The sequence below is a fragment of the Drosophila bipectinata genome, chromosome 3R, assembly GCF_030179905.1.
Source record: "Drosophila bipectinata strain 14024-0381.07 chromosome 3R, DbipHiC1v2, whole genome shotgun sequence".
NCBI lineage: Eukaryota > Metazoa > Arthropoda > Insecta > Diptera > Drosophilidae > Drosophila > Drosophila bipectinata.
In genome coordinates, this window is record NC_091739.1 from 2974721 (window position 1) to 3000089 (window position 25369).

The 25369-nt window shown below is 41.3% G+C and overlaps 1 protein-coding gene across 2 annotated transcripts; it reads right to left on the reverse strand.

Annotated features, from left to right (window-relative positions):
* Positions 1–1656: 1656 nt before the first annotated feature.
* Positions 1657–13439, reverse strand: Octbeta2R (Octopamine beta2 receptor). 2 transcript variants are annotated; one of them, XM_043211889.2, is made up of 6 exons: positions 12088–13439; positions 8575–8673; positions 5986–6084; positions 5549–5907; positions 4840–5017; positions 1657–4379 (listed from the first exon to the last, which is right to left on the reverse strand). In XM_043211889.2, the coding sequence occupies exons 1-6, from the start codon at positions 12663–12665 to the stop codon at positions 4058–4060; spliced, it is 1635 nt and encodes a 544-aa protein (XP_043067824.1). In that variant the 5' UTR covers positions 12666–13439; the 3' UTR covers positions 1657–4057. The 2 variants fall into 2 exon arrangements, with proteins under 2 accessions (XP_043067824.1, XP_043067825.1); XM_043211890.2 differs by lacking the exon at positions 8575–8673.
* Between the last annotated feature and the right edge of the window lie 11930 nt (positions 13440–25369).

Consider the following 25369-nt stretch of genomic DNA (forward strand, 5'->3'; position numbering starts at 1 on the left):
GCAACAACATCAGCTGACGATAGCAATACTCCCGGTGTCTGTGTCTGTGCCTCTGCACATGTCAAAGTTATTAAAATTTCATAAAAAATACGAAGGACCGAATTTGATTTCTCGATTGTTGTGTCACCAACAGCAGTTGTGTGCTTGTGTGTGCCAGATATTTAAGTGACGCCCTGATTGACGGCCTGCCTGATAAGGTGCAGGACTTGTCTCCATTTTAAATATTGAAATGCTGTTGCTGCTGCTTCTGCTGATGATGAGCAATGAGGCAATGAGGCAAGCGAAACCAAAACCATCTTTGCCCTCCGATAGGGGCCAAAGGGGGCGTGTCTGTCACTTGTCATGGCCAAATTGGCGGGAGCCTTATGAGCGATGATTGCCGCGAAGGCATCCCTGCATCACTCACTTAGTTCTGCGGAGGATGGGTGCAATCTAGGATTCCTCTGACTTTGATGAATTAAGTTTGATTTTGATTCGCATTTATTATGCGTAAAAGCTTGCTTCAAAGGCCAATTTAAAAAAAATATCTGGTACACGAGTACATAAATAGGCGCTGGAATAGCTTAATACTCTTACAGTCAGTTACATAATCATGGTGTTTTTATATAGAAAATATATGACTGGCAGACTCTCACTTAAAAAGACAAGAAAGTAGTTGGAAAGAAAGTAGCGTCAAATTTTTGCCATTGATGGATAACAGGTTGATCCAAATGGATGCTGAACAAGTGGTCATTATATTTCGTTCACCACACAGAAAATTTGGAAGCTTTTTCCTCATTATCCAGGATACTATCTGGTGGGCATCTTCAAGTCGAACGACGTTTTCTTAAAAATAGCTGTGTTTTCATAAATGATAGAATGCATATATGCATATAAGATAGGGAGTAGAACTTTTAAAAATATTCCGTAATTTTTAGTGAAATGTTTTAAAATACATATTTGAAAATATTTTCAGCAAGGAAGGTCATTAATCCAGTTATCCAATTAGAATCTCCTACTTTTTCTTCCTTGCCATTTGGAGCAATATTAGCTGCCATTTAAAACTGGCAATAAAATTGTTGGCAAAACTTTCAAAAATGTTCTCAATTAAATATGAGGAACAAGCCATAACTCGTTTAATACTTCTTAGAATTGACTTCTTTTGAAGAAATTCGAATACCTTCAGCTGGAAAATAAAAACTTTTGCAAACAGGTGCAAGAGAACATCAGCTATTTAAAGCATTTCAACCTTCTCTGTAGCAGGTCTTACGATAAATTACTTTTCCGAAAGAAAGGACGAGGGGCTGAAAGGATGGGGTAGGTCTGTATCATTGCCATGGCGCCGGTTAAATTACACACGCATTTGCCAAATAAAAATCACTCATTCGACGCGTGTTCCCGCCACGAAGCCTTCGTTGCCACGGGGCTTTCGAGTAAATTTTGTAATTTGTCAGCCAAGTCGGGAGACTTGACAGTTATTTAGAAGTTTACAACTGTCGCCGGCAGTAATCAGCTTTACTTTTGTTCCGATAATATTCCGTTAATGTACTTGGCCCTGTCCCTTCCGAGTAATTGAAGTCCCCATCGAGTTTGTTTACTTTTGGGTTTTCGGCCCAGAAGAACTTTGCCCCCGGGTCAACATTGGGTTAGAAATAAAAGGAATTCGTTTGGCTATACTTGTAGTTGATTTTTTGGTTTTAATTTTATTTTGCTTTGCTTTCTGCATGTTTTCCAACTCAAAGTTCGTTATGTTACTTTATAATACATTTGCATTTCGTATTCACTTAGTTAGTAGCATAGTTTGCCATTTATGTGTTCTGCATGTCAGTTTAGCTTAATGTTAGAATCCTATTTTGTTTTGCATAGAAAATTGCACAGCAAAACGGAAAACAATGTAACAAAAAGTTCAGTTGTCAGTAGTAATAAATAACTCACACATCCTCTCGTTTGCACAGACATATCAATATACTGTACAAATATAAATTACGTACACAATTATTAGTAAAGGTAGACGCTGTTTATAAAAATATAACAAGTTCTTTGGGGGTTTGGTTAACAGGTTTTGTGTTTCCGATTTTCAGATTCAACTTTATTAATTCTGCTGCTTTATCTTTTTAAGGAAGGTCATACAATAAATACTTACTATGTATGCAACATTTATATAGACATCTATTTATACACTCTTTATATAGTACATTGCGAGCTTTGGCTCTTAATCTTTCTCCGCAACTCCCGACAATAGTTTTGGATTATATTTTACGATTTGTTCTTTGGACTAGCATGGGAAATCGGCATGGAGTTCGTATGGAACAGTGGCTGCTATTTTATTAAAATTTATTTCCAAGAATTAAACTCGCTTTTGTGGCTGGTTCTACTTGACAAATGCTTTCGAGGTTCGGCCTGCCTTTGCGAATTAGTGGGAAAATCATAAATTGGTTAGTTTCGCAAAACTGTTGCTATGCTGCTACCATTTCATGGAGTCCTTACTTATTTATACAAAGTACCTACACAAAATGCTTTGTGCGCATAATTTGCTTTATTTTCCCCATTTGCATTTCATAGTCGTGGAAGTTCTGTGGCGTTCCGGCTGGATTTTCATTGTCGTGGCATATTGAACACGGTTCACGGCTCTTTCTGCTGTACTTGGGCCGCAATTGCTGGAATCAAGTTGCTGACTTCTGAAGCAGTTCTCAAGCCTTGCCCTCACAGGCTACACAGTCAACTTAATTCCAGGAACTGCAACGCAATTGCCTTTTGTTGGTAGCACTGACACACCCACTAAACACTTCGGTTCGACACTAAACACGTTGGAACGGAAAAGGATACGGAAATGGATACGCACTACACATACTCGTAATTTGGTTAGTCTGATATCGATGCACTTGAACTATATGCTGGTTAATTTAATTCGACTTTAGGTTTTACATTCCGACTGCCACCAGAGACGGCTGGATCGTATATATATTGATTTGACTATATATTTCGCTATATACTCCATATACTTGTTTAAATTTAATTTACGTTTTTGAGCATTTCTTATTTATGCGATTGTCGATCAAATAACAAATTTTATATTTGGTTTTGGGTTAGCTTTGCTTTAGCATCCATGGTTATTCTTAGTACTCTTTTTTTGTTTTTTTTTCGGAATTTTTAATTGCCGTGTTGCAGTGAGTGCGTGTTTTTTTCGCGTTGGGAAAATCTCAATTTTTGGGGGGTTTTTTCTGGTATCTGGTCTTCGCTCGAGGGCTTCTATAATTTGCGGTCACTTAATTGGCACAGTTTTAGCTTTAGCTCTTTTGGTTGGCTTTCGTTTTCGTTTGTTTTGCGAATCCCTATTTACACGCATAGCTCAGTGAGTTGCAGTGATTGCCATTTTAATTATGTATATTTTTTTGTTCTTTTTTCATTTTGTTTTTTGCGATCAAAATGCTTTACAATTTTCCGCTTGGCATACATGTAGAAATGAGTTTACAACCTGTGCTTAATTTAGTCGTACAAAAATACTCAGTATTTACAACGCGAAAGCATAAAAAAATAATTACATTCTAGGGGCCTGTTCTTAGCTCGGCTCGAAAGCGTGAACTGAAATAAAAACGTGAATTAAGATTAAAAAAAAAAAAATAATAATAATAACGAAACAAAACAAAGTGCAGCAGGGCACGCTCCAGCGATTGATTGATTAATGTCAACATTACGAGTAAATCAGCCGATGCATGAGCCGGCATATTAATTTTACAAATTAATGGAACATTTTAATTGCATTAAACTGATTCCCTTTCCGGCTCCCTCATCGATTTTACACATGACTCGAGGCCGTCGAGGCGGCGGCATTGTTGTTCTTGTTCCATTTGTTAATGTACTCCATGGGTATTTCGATCTGTATCTCCTGCACATCGTCGCCATCGAGATTCGATTTATGGCTCTTGCTGGCTGCTGCCGCCGTTGTGGACGCAGACCCGCCTCCGGCGCCGCCTGCCTGGGGGCACCCGGTGACACCCAGACGGGCCGGGGTGTCCCCGCCGGCCGCCAGACGCTGCTGCTGCTGGGCAATCGGTGTCAGCAGCGCCTCGTCCCTGTATTATAAGTTGTCAACCATCTGTGACTGGCGGCGGTGCGAGGGGGTCGTCGAGTTCAGATAACTCTCCGAGTAGACGCTCTTGGCCCGCTGGTCGTAGCGCAGGCTGGAGCGTCGGATGTCGATGTCCAGGGGCAGGTGGCGGTCCTTCCACCAATTGCAGAACAAGCAGAGCAGAGTGTTGCGGAAGGCCTCCCGGAAGTCCCTGTTGAAGTACGCGTAGATCAGGGGATTCAGCGTGGAGTTGAAGTAACCGATCCAGAACAGGATCGAGACTACGATGTCGGGCACCTGGCACACGGCGCATGTCATGGAGAGGGTGTACCTGTATAAAATGAAAAATAAATTATATTAATAACATAGCATATTCTTATTTAATATGAGCTATCTAAAGTCATCTAAAATTGTGATACAAAAATGAAACTTTTTTAGTGCTATTACTGATAACCAAATTATCTATAAGGAGTCTATAGGAGTTAAGACCCTTATCATTGGAATCTGTCATCTCATTTTCTTTCGGTGTTGGCCAAGTTGAGAGATATCCATAAATTCTTGATGCATGAATGAGCCTGAGCCTTGCATAAATGAGATTATGAGCGCGGATGTGTGGAAAAACAACAAACCGCCGAAACAATGGCAGACCCGGCCCAGTGTCAGGACCGAGGGGCCTACAGGGCGTATGAGTAATATTTAATTATGCATGCGTGACATTAGATAAATTATGCCTCAAATCCCATGTCAGCGGGACTACGGCGATGCCGATGCCACGCCGCCAACACACTCACCAAAGAAAGAATGGCAGCCAGCAGAGGATGAAGGTACCCATGATGATGCCCAGCGTGCGTGCGGCCTTGTGCTCCCGCTTCATTTTGATTAAGTGCTTGTCCTTAGTGGGGGTGTGCTCCTGCTCGACCTCGTGTAGTGTCAACGTTTTCGAGGACCCAGAGCCGCTCATCGCCTCGCCTGTAGGGGAGAAGATGCAGATTTGATAAATGTCCAGGTTGCCAGCCCATTTTATCATTTAGAACTAAGAGAGACGTATAGTTCGCAGCGGTAATTTTATAAAAGCGGTAGCTACCAAGTGCATTGTCCTTGCGATATACTTATGAAAGGGGCTACTTTAATTCTATGACCCAGTTTTAAAGGAAATTGAAGTATAATAGAAGTACTTCAATAGCCTTGATGGAAAATTATCTATTAACTTTAAACAAAGAGAGTATGAACTAGAAGCACTTTTTATTTATTATTTATTTCAATAGCCTGTTACTTAAAAAGACCAACTAATTAATTCAAGAAAACAAAATGGAAAATTAACATACTCTTTATTGGCCTTTAAAAGAGGAGAACAAGTGTCTTTTATAATTGGTTGAGATAATTTCAGAGCAATATGCAAATTTCTATACTTTGTCCTTTGTCGAAAATGTACCCAATATTAACCCTGAGAATGGCTATTGAAACCGAAATAACCAATAAAATTTGAATATCAAGACATACCCGACGGCTGCATGGAAGGTCGGTGCATCAGCATGGCGTTTCCGTGTCGCATCATCAGCTGCTTCTCCTGGCGATTGGCCTCCCGGAAAATGGCAAAGTACGTGAATATCATAATCGTGCAAGGGATCCAGAACGAAATCGAGCTTGAGATGATGGCGTAGTATTGGTTGACCACGAACATGCACTGCTCCGGGTGCTGAATGACGAACACCTTGTGCTCGTCGGTGGTGTACCACCCGATGAAGATGGGCAGGAACGAGAGCAGGGCAGGCGACACCCAGGTGTTCAGCAGCATAATGCCGACCACGCGTTTCGTCATGCTAATCGGATACTTGAGCGGCTTAACAATCGCATAGTATCTGGAATCAAAAAAGCAGCGACAAATTCCACGTTATTGGTGCTCCGAATATCGAGGTTTTCATATCAGGGGACATTACCTATCCACAGATATGCAGCATAAATGCAAAATGCTCGCTGTTGAGAAGTAGACGTCGAGACTGTTCCACAAATCGCACAGGAAGGGGCTGAAGTTCCAGCTGAAAGAATCCAATAAATATAGGCATCAATGTCGTAATATCGCAGTGAGGGGGCAATCAAGTTTCGACTGTGACTCTGAGAAGTCATTATATCTGATTATCGAATGCATGAATGGGCAGTTTTCGTTTTGATGAATCATTTCTGGTGTGTTTTTCTTTTATTGGCTTATTTTACAATTGCCTGCGGAAATGTGTTTTATAAAGTCATGGCATTAAAACTTGTTTTCAGCTTTTTCTTAGCAGATAAAATGCTCTGTGAAAACGACCCATCATCGCCTTTCGCGCAAAATGATATGGTAAGCGACAATAAAGGTCCCATGCTTGTTCTAAGGATATGATAAAAACAACAGCCAGTCTTGTAAACTCATCTTTATTCGACAATTTAAGGCATCTCCTCAATTTCAGCGATGGCATTAAAAATTTCATAGCCCCGGGAAACAGTGCAGGTATTTTACAGCCGACCCTGAAATTTGGGCCACTTAAAGCCCCACGTCTCGTATCTTGCCAAAAAAAGGACCCACCCGCCCCGCTGCTAGACTCTCTTATCAGCTTGTCTGATTTATGGGCTTATCGATTTCATCTTAGTTTCGGTTGCCAGGTGACATTGCCCCTGAACTGCCTCTGGTGGGGGCCAAATTAAAAGCTTAAATGCACTGCGAGACCAGAAAATAGGCCATCTGGCTGCTGGCTGGAAGGGCGAGGTGGCGGGACGGAGGACCAGGGTGTGGGCTGTTGGGCTGCATGAAAAACTCATTAAAACTTGCGTCGCTGTTGCTGTTGCCTGTCGCCGTCGCCCTTGGTTGCCACTCCGACGAGGTGGCTCAGTGGCACCCCGGCTCGGTGGTTCCCCGGCCAGGCTTTTTTGGCCAGAAGGCAGTGGAATTTATTATCGGGCGCCCCGTTTGGCATCAGTTTCAAAAACTTTTTGACTATTCGAGTGGGCCCAAAAGCAGGCAAAACAAGAGGGACTACAAAAATATTTCAAAATTAAAAATTATATTGTTTATGAAAAGAATCTTGTATATTTTCTAATGAAATAAAATTAAAATATATAATTTATCTTGGAAAGATATTATTTTGGATGAATAGTATTTTCTCTCTCTGCCTTTTTTAGGCTTTCACTTTTCAAGGGGCGCCATTCTTCTTAGTGCCTGCCACGAATTGACGCTTGAGCCCTGAAACGAGTGGCAACTACGGCGACAGCGCAATTATGCAACAGCAACTGCAACTAGTGCATCTGTGAAGGTAAAATCGCTAATGAATGCCAAGTAGCAGCGCCAATTTATATGCAACTCTCGCGGCCAAGTGGCTGACGTCTGGAGTTTTATTTTTTGGCCTGGCTGTAAGTGCACATAATGTGACTTGACTGCTGCTCCTGCCCACTCATCATCGTCGTAATTGTCATTGTCATCTTGGTTATTTTGTGACATTGCCAACATTTGCTTTGGCCCCTCGGAGGGCTTAAAGCGCGGCCTTTAAATCAGCCTCCATGCATAATTAACTGGGCCGAGTCGCCAGTCTCCTGCACTTGGCACCTCGCATCCTTGTGCACAGCCACATCCAGATCCACATCCATATATTACATTACCCACAAAGGCGGAGTCGGACCGGAGGAGGACATTCGGCGTGAAGGATGTGACCATGTCACACTCTGACGGTTTTTGTCCTTTAGAATAGCAATTCAAAGATGTCGTTTCTCTCTCGTTATGCTTTCCAAAGGAGTCTTTTAGACAATTGGTTGGCTTGGCTTTAAAACAGGATTTAAATTAACAGTTTATGGCATGGAAATTAGCTAGTATGATTGGAAAAGCTTAAAGTGGCTAGCATTTAAAAAGAAGAAAGTTTAGCTTTAACACTTTAGTAATAGAAGGTATAAGATTTAAACAGAATAGTTGAAAGAAATTTAAATGTGGAAAGAATAATAATAAAACCGATTTATCTGTTTTCTATAAATAAAAGTAATGAGTATCCTGATGGCCTTTTTCCTTACAGAGTACATTTTTGTTTGTCCTATTTTTACTATTTTTTACATTTTAATTCTTGAGCACAAATGCACGCACACGAGCGAAGGGCGGGGGAGGGGATGCCTTTCTGCATTTGCATTTAACTCACACAACCGCACAGACATCTGCATACACGAATACATCCTGGCCGTAAGGATAGCACACACACACACAGGCGGGCGACATTCACAGGAGCATAAATAAACGTTGCTTTCATTTTTCAGGGATTTTTGTTTTCGGTTGTTTGTTCTGCCACTGCCACGCCCACGTCCATGCCCAGTGCCACAGCCGACCAGCGGACCAGCCGCCCACCCACCTTGGACGTGCTGGCATTTTGTTTGGTCTTGCCTTTGGTTGCAGCTGCGATTTTTGCAACAGTTTTGCTTACTTTTGTTGCTCTGCTTAGGCCTTCACGGGGGGAGAGTGGGTGTGTGCTTTTGTTGTGAGTATGTGTGTAGGTTTCTATGGTAGTTGTTTTTGTACTTACCGCCCAGTTACTTGCACACTAAAGTTAAATGTCATGGCCATAATAGCGACCATTATATCAGCCATGGCTAAGGAAACTACAAAGTAATTCGTTATAACTCTGCAAAGAGAACGATGGGAAAACGAGATGTTAGCAATCAGAGAACAATATCCAACAATAAGAGGGCTGAGGGACGGTTGGGGGAGGTTCAAATGAAAATGGAAATGTAGATGGGGATGGGGGATTGGGGAACCCCCGGGGTGGGCTAATCAGGATATCGTATGGGTGAATGCGTGAAAGAGCGGGCGAATTCAAGGATATGACTGCTCCGTATGAGTTCTTATTGGACGTGGGAAGGACTTCTTTTGTGTGTGATGGTGTATGTGGGCTGACAGTTGCCTGCCCCTCGGGTGCCAATGTGGACTTTTACGTTGCACTCGGCTGCCTGCGGGGGGATATAATTGAAAAGCCAGTCAAGAATCGAGAACGATGTCGAACCAGGTTCGTTCCACTGGGTCTCTAACTGAAAGAGACAGAGACCCCACACGGAGGGCGACTCAAACCGCAATCCTCTGGGTAAACGCTTCTCGGTTTATACCTATTTTCTTATTTAAATTGAATTTCAAGCCCAGTGCCAGCAAATGCTTTTGCCAATTAGAGTTTCGCATTGGTTGTCGACTGAGGACTTCCTAATCGGATGTTGTCAGCCAGCCAGTAGCTACTCCATTGAACTCCAAGCGGTCGCCTTTCAGCTGCCATTGCCAATAGACCAGATGGGGAGAGTTCATTTAATCGAAAGTGAGCATTAAGTACACTTGGAAAATGTATAAGCTTCCAAAAGGTAAATACTGACATAATAAATATCTACTCATTATTTAACACCACAAAATGCTGACAAAGCCAAGAGTTATTTACGTTTTTTATCCACACCGTTTAAATGTTTTTGGGGAAATGATTTAAAACCAAACATAAAAGTTTAATCGAAAACAGACAAATCTGTTTCTCGTTTTTATGATATTCTGTGGTGTGTTTGGATTAAATTTATTGGTAGGTATATTTAATTGCCCTAATATACTGTATTAGATTTCTACTTTATCCAAGTTTCCTTAATGGCTCTTAAGAAGTTTCTCTTGTAATTACAAAAACTGCTCCGCTTTAAAGACCCTTCTTAATTCCAACTTCTCAGGCTATTGTACTTGCCTTGTAATCTGTTTTGCCCCAGGGCCACTACTTAAATAACTTTCAACATCCTAGACGTTAATTGCAACAAATCGACGCCATTCTGCAAATGTTCGCCCATTACTCAGCTGCTCCTAGCACAGCCCGAACATCCTTTAGCGATGAACTGCAAATAATTTGCCTGCCATTTAAATTTGAGGCAAAAATAGCAAAAAGTGCGGAAGCAGCATCCGAGCAATAGCATCCTTCAAGTGAAGGCGCTGAGCGTTAATGAGCTTTGTCCTCCTCCGGCCCAGCCCTCTTCCATCCACCGCGATGGCAAACACATACAGCATCCGTATATATAGAATCTAGATACTACACGTTCTATAGGTATCTGATGGGGGACTCTATCTAGCACACTTTGCGATGCGGCTCATCTCGGCCAAATAATTTGGGCGGAGGGGCAGGGGCGCAATTTTATTGTTTGGCATAGAACATTTTAAATTTATGCTGTCATAAAAACCATAAGCTGCCTTAATTGCCAAAGTTGTTGCCACTGCTCTGGTTCTGGCTCTGACTGCCCCACCTTCCCGCCCCAGCTGAGATACTTTCGCTTCGGCCTGCACTTTGTTTTTGTTCCATTTCCCTTTGAGCTACACGCTCGCACTGTTTAATTGTCATTTCTTTGGCGGGTTTTGGGAGAGTGTGTGTGGCGTGTGTAAGCGTTTTAATTTTTTCTTTTCTCATTTTTTGCCTTTTCTGTTTGTAAACTTTTTCCACATTTTTATACCCATTGCCTTGTTTCACGCTACGTATGCGTAATATTTTCCTGCACAGAACAATAGAATTTTGTGCACTGCCGGCAGGCTGCAGCTGACCGCGCGGATGAAGTTTTTCCATTTCGTTTTTGTTGAGCGGTTTTTCCAAAATTAATTATTCTACTGTCTATTTTAGTAATATACCCATTTTTTCGCTCTAATGATCATTAATCGGTCGCATCATTAGTGGAGCTACCTGACACGCAAGTCACTTAAAACATAAAGCGCCTCTCATTAGTAGTCCCGGCAAAAAAGGGGGAATTAAGCAAAGTTGAGCCTTAATTATGCCTCGCCCCCCCTTTTTCTACCATTTTTTGCATTGCAATATTTTTTCCCGCCTCGCCGGGCCATCAAAGTTTGTTTGTTTCGCCTTTTGGCTTCATTGCCCTTTGCCAACTTCTGGCTAAGAGCATTTAAAGTTTCTCCTCCTGCCTGTTCGGGATAAAAACTCCTCGTGCCGGCGTTTGTCATCCCGGGATGGAACTTTTGATTGTGTTGGAAGGTGGAGGTGGGGCTTTATGAAGCGCTAAATTGATTTGCCTGCCAGTTATTAGGGCATAACTGAAAATATTAACGAACCAAAGCCAGCTGACGTCTCATCATTTATCACTACAAACTTTTTTTTATGATAATGTGATTTTGTCCGAAGGACACCGCCCCCAGTTCCCCCCAAGGGCGGCGAGGTCGCCCACTGTGGAAGTGTATGTGAAAATAGACAAACAATTTGGAAAATGAGCGTTTATTTGCCCATTACTATTATGGCGGGACAGTCATCAGATTCCAAAATAAAACCAAAACTCTGCAAAATATTTTGATTAGCTGAACTAATATTTACGGCCACTAAATGCCGGAAAATTGTAAAGTATTTTCCATCGGGTGATGGAAAACGAGTTTTCACAAATTAATTCGTTAACGGAGAGTCCGTCCAATTAGGAATCTCTTAATATGCAAATTGCCTTCATGAATAAAGTAATGAAAGTTAATTTGTCATTAAAACAATGCAATCCAGATCTTTTGTTGTCGGGAATGGCAGCCTCGGGTGTGGGGAAAAATTGCAGTCTCATCTCCTAGATGGAACTGGTCTGTGAAATGCTCAATTATGAGCTAAATAAATAAGGGAAAAGGACTCTGGGTCTGGCTGAGAGCGAGCACCGAACGAGGTCCTGGCATAGGACTCGGGGACTCTGTGAAAAGGCCAAAATAGGGACGTGCGGACGTGCATGAATTTTATGCAAAGTTGACGAAAATCGCGCATAGAAAGCGAAGCGCTTTGTAATTTTTTTCCAGTTCCCAGCTCCCAGCTCCAACTGGCTGGATGGGCGAGGAGCTCTGCAAATTGGCAATCAAGACAGCCCGAGGACAATGCCGTTTGCTGCCAGGAAACAGTTTTATGCAAATTGCGAGTGAAAAACGAAAAAAAAAGAGAAATTACAAAGCACTAATTGCTTTTTCACTGATAATTAGAATGAGCTGAGCCAGCACAACATTACGTATACGCAGGGTGGGAAGAGTGAGCGGGGTGATAGGGGTGAGCTTAAATATTACGTATACGCACCTTAATTTTCTAACACGCATCACAGAAATAATAACAAGCAGATTGCCACAAATGGCTGCAATGATGATGAACAGCATGACGAAGGCCTTGAGCGCCCAGAAGATCTCGTCCAGCCAGTCCTGGCCAGAGTCCTGGCCGATGCCTCCGGCGTCCAGGGAATCGTTCGCGAGCAATCCTGCCGCTGTCGTGCTGCTCAGCAGTGAGGCGTTTAGTTCGTGCATAGCGGGCGTGGCGGTGGGCGTGGCAGTGCCGTGTAGCGGCAGTGCAGCGGTTGCCGAGGCTGAGGAGCCCAGGGAGCCGGTGGCCAGGGCGTTCGTTGTATGCAGCATGGCCGCCGCTGTCAGGGCTGCCGCTGTGATCCGCGCCAGATTAAGACTTTGGCTTTGACTATGACTTTGGTTTTGATTATGGGTTTGGGTTTGGGTTTGGCTATGACTTTGGCTATAACTATGGCTGTGTTGTGGCTCCTCGTTCGCCACCTTCGGCTGCTCTTCGCAGCAGCATCCCTGTCTTTTGCGTATCCTTTTTGTGGCACAACGCCTTCGCGGCTCTGGGCCGAGTTCGGAGCACAACAACATGGGTATTGAATGTCCTGGCTACTTGGCTCTTATTTTTCTCTATTTTGTTCACACTCTTAACTGTGTTTTTCTTTTTTGTTTTTGGGCTTTCTCTCTTCCTCTTAGAGGCAGGGGGTTAACACTCCGTACTCGCAACACTAACACCAATAGCAACAACAACGACCAAGGCGACCGCCATTTGAAATTCACGACACGCGTAGCGCCGGCGACGTTGAAACCAAAACTGAAACGGCCACCGCAACGGAAATTGATTCGCGAAAGTGGCCCGTACCGTGTGGCTGCTTCAGCTGCTGCTTCTGCCTCCGTCTCTGCCTCGGTCGACGTCAGCGTTAACGTCCACGTCCACGGCGCTGTCCTTGCCAGCGAAACGACGCCCACACTTTTTAGATGGCCTCGCCGCTGTCGCTGCTTGTCGCCGCCTCTTCTGGGGCTGGTTGTTGTTGCTACTTCAGCGGCTGGACTTTCGGCTATTTACTGGTGAGGCTTCTGTTATTTTTTGTATTTGTATCCGTAGTTCCTGTAGCTGTTCGTTGATTGGCTTTTTTTCTATTCCAGCTCCAAGCGGCTGCTTTTTAATTTTGTTCATATTTTTTACTGCGGCTGCTGATGCTGCTGTGGTGGCCGCCTTGTGTTGCTGCCACCGAAAAATCGTTGATTTCTTTTGGTTTTATTTTTAACATTTCTTTGGCTTCAAATTATTTTTAGTTTTTTTCGCTTTCAGCTCTGCGTCTCCACTAATTCAAATATTGTTGTTCGATGTTATTCCTTCTGGAACTGTGCCATAAAAAATTTAGAAAAAAAACCGAAAGTTAGTTGGAGGAATGGAAAACATGATTCCGATTTGCTTATTGTTGCCCCGATTATAATCACTTTTGTATTTTTGCATTATCTATTGTTGCCTCTGGCGTTTATATCGATTCGAGTCAATATTTGTTTATTTACTGACGCAGAAAGTTGAGTTGTTGATGTTGTGCGTGTTTTTCGGGCTTTTATGCGAATTAAAATGGGTGTTTTTTATTCTCTCACAGGGTAAAAAAATAGGTTGAAATAGGTATGTATAAAAATAAATAAAAGAGTCCTAATTAATGAGAAAATAAATACTTAAATAATAATAAATAAGAAGCAAAAATAAACAATAGCGAAAAAGCCTTTATAGTTGGCAAGGTGTCTTACTGGTATTTTCAGGCCTATCTCTATAAAATTTAATAAACTTTGATCTTGTTTTTACAGGCACAAATATAATTTTAGTTTAATAAAAAAGTTTATAAATGTTTTGGATTTATTAAAGCTTGTATTAAACATAAACAAACACCCTGTAAAAAGCCATGATTTATATGACAACAGCTGGCCCAAAGAATGTCACTCGCTTCAAATGACTTTTAGCATACAGTCGCCATATCTACATCTGAATCTGTATACATGTGTGTATTTCTCTCAGTGGTCGGTGTCTTCGGGCCCTCTCCCACCACCGCCAGGCAGCACCCAACCCAACCCAGAGCCCCCTCTGGTCAAGTGGGCAAATGTCCTATGCCATTTTTTGGGGCCGCCTCCTCAGTTCGATATAGACACATTTATTTAGAATATGGCGATGGCTATATGTGCTAGTCCATATATTTATTCATTTCGATGTATATTTATATTTATATTTTTTCCGAATTTATTTCCTGATGATGATGTTTTATTTTCATGTTCGCACACGCTTTCAACGCTCGCTTTTTGGCCGACTGTTTGATGTTGTTCTGGCCGCCACTTGTGTTTGTTGTACAACGAATTGACCACTCGAACTTGGTGGCCACGAGCTCTAAATTAGACGCTGTTCACTCGCGTAGGGGTTCTTGTTTTGTTCGTTTATGTTTATTTATTGTGCACTTCCTACGACAAATTTCCAAAGAGATTTCGGCGGTTGGACTTTCTCGAATTGCAAAACGGATAGACAGTTAATTAGAGACCCGAAGCTGTCCACACGCTGTGGAAGTTGCCACCGCGAGTGGAACCATATGGCGAAGGGTGGCCTCTCCCCTATTTTGTTGCTGTTGCGGCCCATGCCACGCCCTGGCGGTCTTCCAAGTTGAGCAACTGCAAAGAGTCAGAGAAAAAACACACATTATATATATAAGATAAGATATTATTTAAGCAGGCATAAATATTAGGAGCAACAACAGCAAACATTGGAAAACATTTGGCTGGCCGTATTTATTTTATAAATAAAATACATTTTCTTTTTATGAATGTTTCTGCTCATCAAAGTGCTGCCGCAGAGGCGTTTCTCGCTAGTTGTTTTTCCTTTCCCGTTCTAATTTTTTCCACTTTTTTTAATTTTAAAATTTATATTATTTGGCCGGACTGAGCAGCACTCTGGCTTGGGGACGCGTTGGCGTATAATTAATTTTGTGGCAAAACGAATTTCGTTCAGTTTCGAGTATAAATAGATTAAAAGTTTGATTTTATTAATGAGTTCTCCAAGTGATGGGAAGGGTATGCTACGTGCTAGATTGAGATACATGGAAGCAAGTTTCGGCAGTGAATTTGTCAGCCAAAGACGGAATTTCAAATGGCCAAAATCAGAAGGTTAACGGATGAATGACAAGCGATGACAACGGCAACGGAAGCACTTGCTATGGAACCCCTAAAATGGGGGCTGCGCCCGGCGCAGCTGTCTTGTATCTCTGTATCCGCAGCTGAATCTGTGTCTGTATCTGACTCTGTGTATCTGCATCTGTGCCTGTATATCCGCCCCCATCCTGCAGTAAACTCTCGAACATTAGCAGTCCCCGAATGCCAATGTTAATGTCATGAAAATCATTTTTTAAATTTTAATTCGGGTCTGCGTAATTTTCGTACATTCTATGTAGTTCGTATACCTAGTAGATGTAGATGTTCTTGCTCTTGGCATTGAACGGCCTCGCGAGTTTAGTTTCTGGTTGTTTGTTGCCAAATTGCTGGCAAATTACGTTGCACTGCCGACGCGCCTCTTCCGAGCTGCCGCACGATGCAACAGCACAAGTGTTTTGTGGGAAATATCAATAAAGTGAGTGCCCCAGTTTCCTTGGATTCTGAGGAGACCTGGCCCTCGGCTAATTAACTCAAAAAATACTTTGCAGCACAAGTTTTCGGGCATGCTCTATCTTATTTAAAGTTTTAATTAATTAACTTGCATTTATTTTTATTTAATAAACAGAACTTTTCGTTTTAACACGCACTCACGAAATTCTCATTTCTGCCTTGTCCTCCCTCCCACCCTCTTCGAGTGTGTCGCCCTTATTTGCTCTTGGCAATTCGCCACACCCCCTACCTGTACGCCCCCACACCTGGCGCACCTGCCTCGTCGGAAAATACATACACCTGCGCTGCAACGTATGGCTCCTCTCGTCTGTAAATTTTTTCTTTTAATTTAACTTTCATGAAATCGTTTTGAAGGATAACAAATAATTGTTGGGACTTTAAAGCTTAGGCAAAATTTAAAATATGGTAAATTAACTAAGTTTTGGAGTGCCTTTTGGCACTCTTGATTGATGGTTGAATGGGATCTTCTCCTCTTTTTGGTAAAAAATCTACCAATATTTGAAAATGTAAGGTGGGGAACTTAAAAGGCGTACGAGCTTTTGGCTTTGTTCATTTTCTCGTATTTTAGCAACGATTCAATCAACATCCAACAAACTAGTTAAGATAAGATCAAAATGGCGGGTCTTATTAGCATCTTTTCGAAAAAGTTCGTCCTATCTTAGGTCTCTTCTAGCAAAACGAGTTAAATTATTCATATTTAAATATTTAATTAAAATAGATAAATTTTCTCATGTCTTAAACCTACATTTAAACGAATTTAATTTTAAAAAAGCATACATTTTATAGACATCAATGGAAAATATAAAATTTTGTCTTTTTTTTACAATTAGGTTGCTGAAAAATCCAAATAAATATTTTTGTTGCCTATGTTTGGTTTAAGTTATACAAAAATGTACATACATACTTTTAATCTAAGTCTGATTCAAGAAAAGCCGATACATAACACTTGAGGTATCAGTTTATATAGTTTATTATTATTAGATATAATAATAAACTAGTAAAATAATATATTATTAGATATCAAGTTTGTGTATGCTTTGGAGCTTTTATTTTATGTATAAAAAAATCAATTTTTAAGATTTCCCCTTTTTCGATTTTTTTTCCTTAATGTTCTTGTCAATTTAAAGAAAATTAATTTTTGCATGAAACCCAACACATATACATATTTTAGATTTAACCAATGAATACTTACTAAAAGCCATAATATTCCAATTCAACAAATACTTTTAATTGGCTTTCTAAGCAAAAAATTCCAAGAGTTCGAACAATTTGTTCTATTAAATAAATTAAGGACCTAAGCTTCTTAATTAGACAGACACATTAGAAAACAATGTGGTTCTGCAAAGGCTTTATTTAATTCCGTGCTACTGGTCGAAGTGAATTGGTATTTTATAAAAAATATAAAATCCATTTAATTTAATTGCCCGCGTCACTTTGCTGGACCACACAACCAAATACATCCATCCATCTCTATAAATATGGAAATAAAAATACAGAGAAACACACATAAAGATGAAATGCCCGCAATGGTGCTTCTGCTTTTTCATCGGCAATGCGTAAACAATTTTAATTTCATTTAAAAATGTTATTTTGCCCTTTTTTCGGATCGGTTCGGCTCGGCTTTTTTATTTGGTGAATTCATTTGTGTTGACAAGGTGCTTGACTGGCATAATAACCCGTCAAGTGTCACCATAGAAAAAGCCTGGCAGCATCGAAGTGCCACAGACGATTGTCCGCCGGTGGCACTTTAATGCATAAATTTTCAACCGATTAAAGGCGATTTATTTTGATGGATACGTCATGATCGGCATTATGGTCATCATGAGCACTGTAATCAGTGCAGTCGGTGACACACTCGAACTGCTAATGGAATCCCAGTCCAATTTTGTCACGAAGCCTGCAAATAAATCACACGAATAAAGCCCCACACAGTGCCACCCTCCCCTTAGTCCCCGGATCCGTGGCCCATTTCTCTCGGCTATGTGTGTGCACTTTTACATATTTAATTTTCGCTTTCTCCGCTGCAAATCTGCCTCACAAACACAGATTCAGATTCAGACAGAGGGGCTTTTCAATTTCGAGTTCCATAGATAAATATGCCAGCCCGCCTGCCTGGGAGGGAGGCCGTATTGTACTACCCAGTACAGATATTGTAAGCATATCGAGGGACGCCCAAGGCGTTGCGATTTTATTGGCCGTAAAGTAGGCAGCCATGAAATGGGAGTCAGGGTACGAGACTCTGGGCCTGGGCCGGGCCCTAAGCGAAACACGAGCGGCCATTTAAAAGCCATTGTAGCTACATCCACAAAGTCCACACAATGAAAAACGAAACTTGGCTAAATAGATGGCAAAAAACGCGCGCCGATTGATGTCCCATTGTGTTGGCTTAAAAAAGAGGAGCGAACGAGGGGACGGGACATGTGGACTAGGCATTGGAGGGCTGGAGGGCTCTGCGTATCTGAAGGATAAGCCACACAAAACAAATGTCAAAGTCAACACCCAAACCAAGGCAAACACAAATAGAACGCCTTCTCCCCTTCTCCCAATTCTTTCCAAACCCTTCGCACACACTTAAGCTGCAGCTTCGATACAATGAGCAGGGTCGTCTGGACAGGGGGTTTCGGGACTGGGGTGTATATAGATCGATTGCCTTGATATTTCACGACCAGGCCACTTTAACTCTAACGTGCTCTATTCTCTTATTTCATCCTACACTCTAAGAAATATATCTTTGTGTGTCTTGATATTTCTGCCTATTTCTTTTTTTAAACTTTTTTATTTTTTAACGTTGTTTTTAAACTGATTTAACGTTGTTTTTTAAACTGAAAATTCAAATGAAAGAGTTATTAAAGAGTACAACTTCAATTAAAAACTAAATGCAATTTATTTATTTATAATTATCAAATTTATCCGTCTCTTAGCATTAAAACCTTCACCATAAATGTTCTACCATACATTTATACCTATACTTTTATTGAACATCCAACCACCTCACTTCTAACTTTGAGTTTATTTATTTTGCTTTCAATTATTGTTTGTATTTATTACGCAATGTAAATATTTTCTTGGGTAAATAAATATAAAAATTGTAATAGAATTTTAAATTTTTCGAGGTGTAGGGCTCCCCCGCTTGGCGAGATTCCATTGTTTGTCCCCCAACACAGAACCGCACTTGAGATTGTGGCGCTGAACACCGAGCGCCGAACGTCGAGTGGCGCAGCGATTAATGAAAATGGCTTAATAAGCATTATTGTCTTACTGGCATTAAATTATTTAGAGAAACATTCAGAGGGGAAAATGGATAGACGACAATGTCGCATTGTTTGGGAGAATAGAAAGAGTTGCCAGTCAGTGGGCACCCTGCTCCCTACACTCCGACCCTGACCAAGCACGGCTAATTGATTGGCGCAGAGGGGGAGAAAAGCCAAGCAAAGCCGGGCAAATGGAAGGGTAACGGCCAAAGTAAATGTCGAGAATCGTATCCTGGCCCACTGGCAGCATCTTGACAATGGCGGAACGACGTTTTCCCGCCAGGACGTTGCGCTGCCTGGCTCGCTTCCGTTTGTCATTTCCAGCTTGCGCTGCCTCTGACAGCAAACTGTCAGAAGTTCGGCGAGCATGGCGCTGATTGACGAACGCACGGATGTACCTCTTTTGCCAGGACCTTCCCCCAAGGACCCCCACCACGCTGAATGACGACTCAATGTGTCCGACTCCTTATCATTTCAATGCCACGGGTCAGGAGGCTTAATGAGCGCTTGTCTAACATTGACAGAACGGCTAAGTGCCTGTGAGCCTTGGTCCTTGGACTCTTATCCTTGGCCGCCGTCTCGAGCGAATCGCGAGTCAGATTGTAACAGTAACTTACGGCTGCCTCGCGGTTGTCAGTCAAGTGCCAGGCAGTTGCAGGCAGCTGGCCTAAATCTGTCTATTGCCACATCACTTGAGCCATAAGCTATCAGTCTTTATTTGTATCTTACGGATTAATGCATTCCAAGATATTTGTGAAACACAATTTGGGTTGAGGAATCTTTCAGAAATTATGACAGCCAGATAATCTGAAATGTATGCTTTTCTGGGACTCTTTGGTCTATTTTTATCCAACGAAGTTTTCCACTAATATCATTAGTGCTAATAAACTCGAAGTTCAGACGTCGCCTCATAAATCAGACCGTTAATTTGTCTTGGCCAAGTTCCAGTCATTTGTCAAGCCATCAGGTGAGAAACAACAAAGAAAGAATCTAAAAAGAGGGTGTTTACTTGCAGATATCAGCAAATTGATGATGCTGGCTTCCGGTGCAATCGAAAAGCCCCAAAAAAACATTTATGTGCTGCAAATTAATAGACCCTTTTGGGACCAGAGCTTCAACTTTCGCATTTTATTGGCTTGAACGAGCAGTCTCCTCTGCGTTCTTCTTCCGGGAACAAAAAAGTATTTGCCCAGCTGTGCCTAATGGCACCTGCAGCTGGAAAAGACAGCCATCGAATTCCTAAAAGGAATCCCTGCTCCTTCCGACCACAGGCACCTACCGCCCAGCTCATGCATATTCATGCAGGCGAAACTTCCGTTTCCGTCCTTCCAGCTCAACATCCTCGTGGCTGATGACTACCACGCCCTCGGTCGTGCCAGGAGCCTGGCTCTTATAAATGACTCATGGACCGGTTAGGTTCAACGCCATTTTACGAAAATTGAAACAATTTCAATTCGATTTTTCGGTGAAAACCGGAGAATGAAGTGTTCTTGTTTCTATCTGTGCAGACAGAAAAACAGAAACGAATCCCGGCATTTAAGGAATAGCATTGGATCCGAAGGTTATTCTATTCGATTGATTTGAAATTGGAGGAAGCAAGTGGCTTGATTTGAAAAATAAGCAAACTATCAATCGAAAACCAATTTGCATTGATAGACCCAACCCAATTTTCTCCATGTGCAGAGTACATATGTATGCCTCCGAGTTCGCATTCACTTCTTGGGCTCGCACATGCGAATTGCAAAGTTTGGCTAGTTGAGCTAAATGCCAAGTAGTCGGCAAGTGAAAATGCATTTGACAAGCACCTACAGCTCCCACGCCACACTTCCTGGGGATTCTCGTTTCAAGACAGGGGCAGATGGGGGCCCAAAGCCCCGACTTACATGGGAAATTAGACCCCAAATATGAAACATCCTCGAGCTGGCTGACATTCTTGGGCCCAGACTTTGCAGCCGATGGCATCAAATTATAGGGGCCAAGTCAGTTGAGGAAGGCAAATGAGGTTATCAAATAATTCGGGCTCCGCTCGACGCTCAACGCCAAGGAAATGCGAATTGCGAAATGGGGAATGCGAGGAATGCCGGAGATGAACATGGAGGCGCTCCGAATGTCGTGTACTTGATGGTGTATTGGGGTCGCCTGAAAGTATGCAAAGTATTTTTGGCAATGCTACCACTATGGCGGAATGGCGGTATGGCAGTATGGCCGCTCTGAACAACCCAACTTTATGACTGGCAAACAAAAAACAAATACGAAAAAATGCCTAAAAACAAAAAATTTCCATTGCAAAAGGCCCCGAAACAAACTAAACCAACTTTTGAGCCGACCATAATCCGGGCAATAAAAAACCGAAACGGAGAAATATAAAAAATGTTTCACATACATATGCTTACTTTTGTGACTGTGTGGGTACGTTTGGGTGTGGGTTTATGCTTCTCCTGATATGAAATAATCAAGAGCAATGAATTTATATTCTTTATATTATAATTTATGGCGCGTATTTCGTTAAATCTACGAGACAGCCGGCGAAGGCCGCACAGCAGCAACAAACACTTCAGCATCCGACTGAGAATTTCCACTTTCCACTGGCTTTTCGCATTCCACGCGTGGCCGGCGATTTTCGCCGCTCTGCGTTTCTGATTATTAAAAAATTTGTGTGCGCTGGCATTTTCATTGCGTTCATCGGGTCGTGTTTTAGACGCCCACCCACTCGCTGGTCTTCAATCCGATTTCATTTAGTTTTGCGCTTTTCGGTTTGAAAACTGGAAAAAATACGAGTGTTTGCATCCAGATAGCTGCACGGCCTTGTGTGCTCTCATCTGTGCTCCACTGCCGTGTTGACAAATTTAAAATAAACTGCCAGTTGAGGTGGGTTCCTGACTTTAATGGCTAACGGAGGGTTTTACTTTCAAAGGATTCATAGATATTCTAAGGTTAATACGAAAATGGAACAATGAAGCGCTAGAAACTTTCAAAAGATATTTCAATACATTTCTCAACTTTTAATGTTTAAATAAGTCATCAGATCATAAGAAATATTTATAATAGTAATAAAATATTTATCCCAATAATTAGGGCATTGTACATTCTTTTAGCGATGAGCACTGTTGAAATATGTCGTTAAACACGATATATCGATGTTCAAGCATTGAACACTATTTTGTATAGAAATTCTTAAGGGGTTATATACAGTTGTACCGCGCAAAAATATGGATTTTTATCGATTTTTTTTTGACACCATAGAAAATATTTATGAAAAATGTTTTACCCACGGTGTTTAGTACATGTTTCTGGGTACTTAATTAAATTTTTTCATAAAAAAATATTACATAACAAAAATGTTATAGCCGAATTCCCGAATCGTCTGTTTTCGATGGTGTCTTGCGGTGGACATGATTTCTCGAAAACGGTTCATCCGAAATCCAAAATTCAAAAAAGTTTAGTTAGTATATTGTATTATCTAGTCCGTGAACGAGGGATTTTTTAAAATTTTGATTAAAAAAAAAATGGCGACGTTTGAAACAAAAAATTTACTTTTTCAAGGTATAAGATTTTCGTTTTTTGTGCTTTAAAAAGGGAGTTTTCAAAAAAATGGAAAATCCCTCGTTCACGGACTAGCTAATATCATAATAAATATGTGGTCAAAATTTGGTGTTGATCGGATTAGTAGTTTGTTAGTAATCGTGTCCACCGCAAAGGTAATTGCCCAAAAAAAAGATTCTGAGATAATCGCGTTTAAAGTTTCAAGTTTGTTCAAGTTTTATATGCAGATAGTGTGCTATAAATAGCTACAGCTTCGGATCTAATGCTCCGATCGTTATCAATTTTTGTGGGAGTACACCCAATAGAATATACTTAAAGAATATGCAATAAAAAAAAAATCGATTTTTTCATATATCACAACTGTATATAACCCCTTAAGTTATAGTTTCAAGGGATCGGACCCATGAATTATGAGTCAAACAGATGGTTAAAAACCGATTCCCTGCAGCCTAACACAAACAAATACATAAGTGGTGCGCTTATCGCACTGGAGAAAGGGTCGCATAGCAGGTCAGCGTGCAGTGCGTTGACAAGTAGTTTTACATAGATTTAAGATTCTCATGTATCGTACTTATAAGAGAACTTTACTAAATAAAATCAGTTTCCATAAGGAGCTCATTGGAGTAAGACCTATTTATTTAGGGCTCCTCTTAACAATCGATAAAAGATTTCAGGCAATGGTATCGTGATCTGAAGAGCATTAAGAGAAGATAATTTACTAAAAATATACTAATCTTAATCATAATTTCAACTTCTGAATTGGTTTCAAAATTATAACGAACAACTTTAATTTTTTGAGCAATCTGTACAATTTAAACAACTTGTATATTATAAATCGTCATTAGGGGCTCCTTAATCTCTAAACTACACTTTAAAAGCACCCACTATGGACTTTATGGCGTGGTGTAATAAATTCAAGATTTAAACCGCCATTAACTGGGCTAAGATGGCTCCTCAACTGCTAATTTAACCGCACGGCCACCGCCACTGGCCGCGAAGGAGAACGAGCGGCTGAGGGTCGAAAGGGCAGGGGTCATAAAAACATTGGCACAATGGCGAGTTTACTTTCCTCTCCGCTGGCAGTTCGCGAATGAGTTTCGCAATTATGCATTGAAATGGGGATAAATATTTATGAAAGACTTGGACTTGGCTGTTGCCAATGTGGGCTGGATGGCCGGACCTTAAAATGCATAACAATTAGATGCAAATCGAGTTGCGGGCGAATCGAAATCGCAGGAGGCTACCGGTCTGTTCTCGAAGCTGTTTTTGGGAGCAGGATAGATCTTGCAGGACGTCCTTCGGCCAAATCAAAGTCCTTGCTAATGGCCTGTGCTTGTCTCCTGCTACGGTTGGCTGATCCGAATCGACGAAACTTTGAATTTTAAGCAGCTTATAGACAGTATAAGACTACACGGTAGAAAACTATTAGCAAAAAGCTAGATTTTGTTAAACATTTTATCAATAAGCTCTTTTAATGCAAGGAAGATGTAAGAGCTCTGCTTTCTAAAATTTTTCACATATCTGATTAGCACTTTCACATTTTAAAAATATCTATTCTATCCTTGGAGAGCAGGTCCTCAACGCAAATGGCTTTGTGCATGTATGCGTACTTAAGGCAGCTGTAGTTAAATAAAAGCGGATTTTCTGGAAACCACACACAGGCATACAGAAACAACCACAGACTACGGTCCACCACCCACTACCCACACATGGCGAACAAAAGCGAACACAAACAATTAGGAAAATCCTTTTTCTATGCTTGGCAAAATTTTAATTTCTAGCCATAAATACCATTATGGCTTTCGAGTTTGTGGGGCAAAGCCGAAAAGAGCTGCTGCCCGACCTAGGCCGGCCACGGTCTATTGCCCGTCGACGCACTTTGGAACCGGGTTAGCCGAGTTTTGATGGATATTAAATTTGGCACGCCACTTTGGAGCCACCATATACGAGAATTAAAAGCTTAAACAATTACTTAAACAGACATGCCGCAAAATTAGTTTGGGTCCCATTTCGGAGCAAACACGTAAACACAATAACCCGGCAGGATGTCCACCAGGCTGACATACAAAAGGACAATGCAATTACAGAAAACCCACTCGCACCAACATGGCTGGGAAATAATTTTAAAAGCATTTCAACAAAATGCAATGATAGAGTTTCGCAGGAGGGAGAGAAAGGTCCTTTGTTTTCTAGAATAATACAAAAACTCCATCGAGTAGAAAACTAACCCAGCAGGTTGCTATTTCAAGATTGAATACCAGCAGCAGCATCCAGGGGCTTAAATTTATTAACTTGGAGCATACACACTTTTCCCGACATCAATGATTCCCATTTTCGAATGTACCACTTTATAGTTCCTGAAAACCCAACAACTCCTCTGTGTCCTGTTTGCGAGTACAGAGAAAAAAAGGATTCTGAAAACTATTTCTTTTTTAGAAAAGCATTTATAAGTTAAAGGCTTTATTTCCTTTTATTAAATTTCTACGAAGATCTTAAGAGCTTTTACAATATTTTCGTAATGAATTACTATTTACTATATTTATACCCTTGCAGAGGGTATTATAATTTTGTCCAAAAGTGTGCAACGCAGTGAAGGAGACATCTCCGACCCTTTAAAGTATATATATTCTTGATCAGGATCACCTCCTGAGTTGATATGAGCATGTCCGTCTGTCCGTCTGTCCGTCTGTCCGTCTGACCGTCTGTCCGTCTGTCCGTCTGTCTGTTTCTACGCAAACTAGTCTCTCAGTTTTAAAGCTATCGACTTGAAACTTTGCACACACCCTTCTTTCTTTTGCACGCAGTATATAAGTCGGAACGGCCCGGATCGGCCGACTATATCCTATA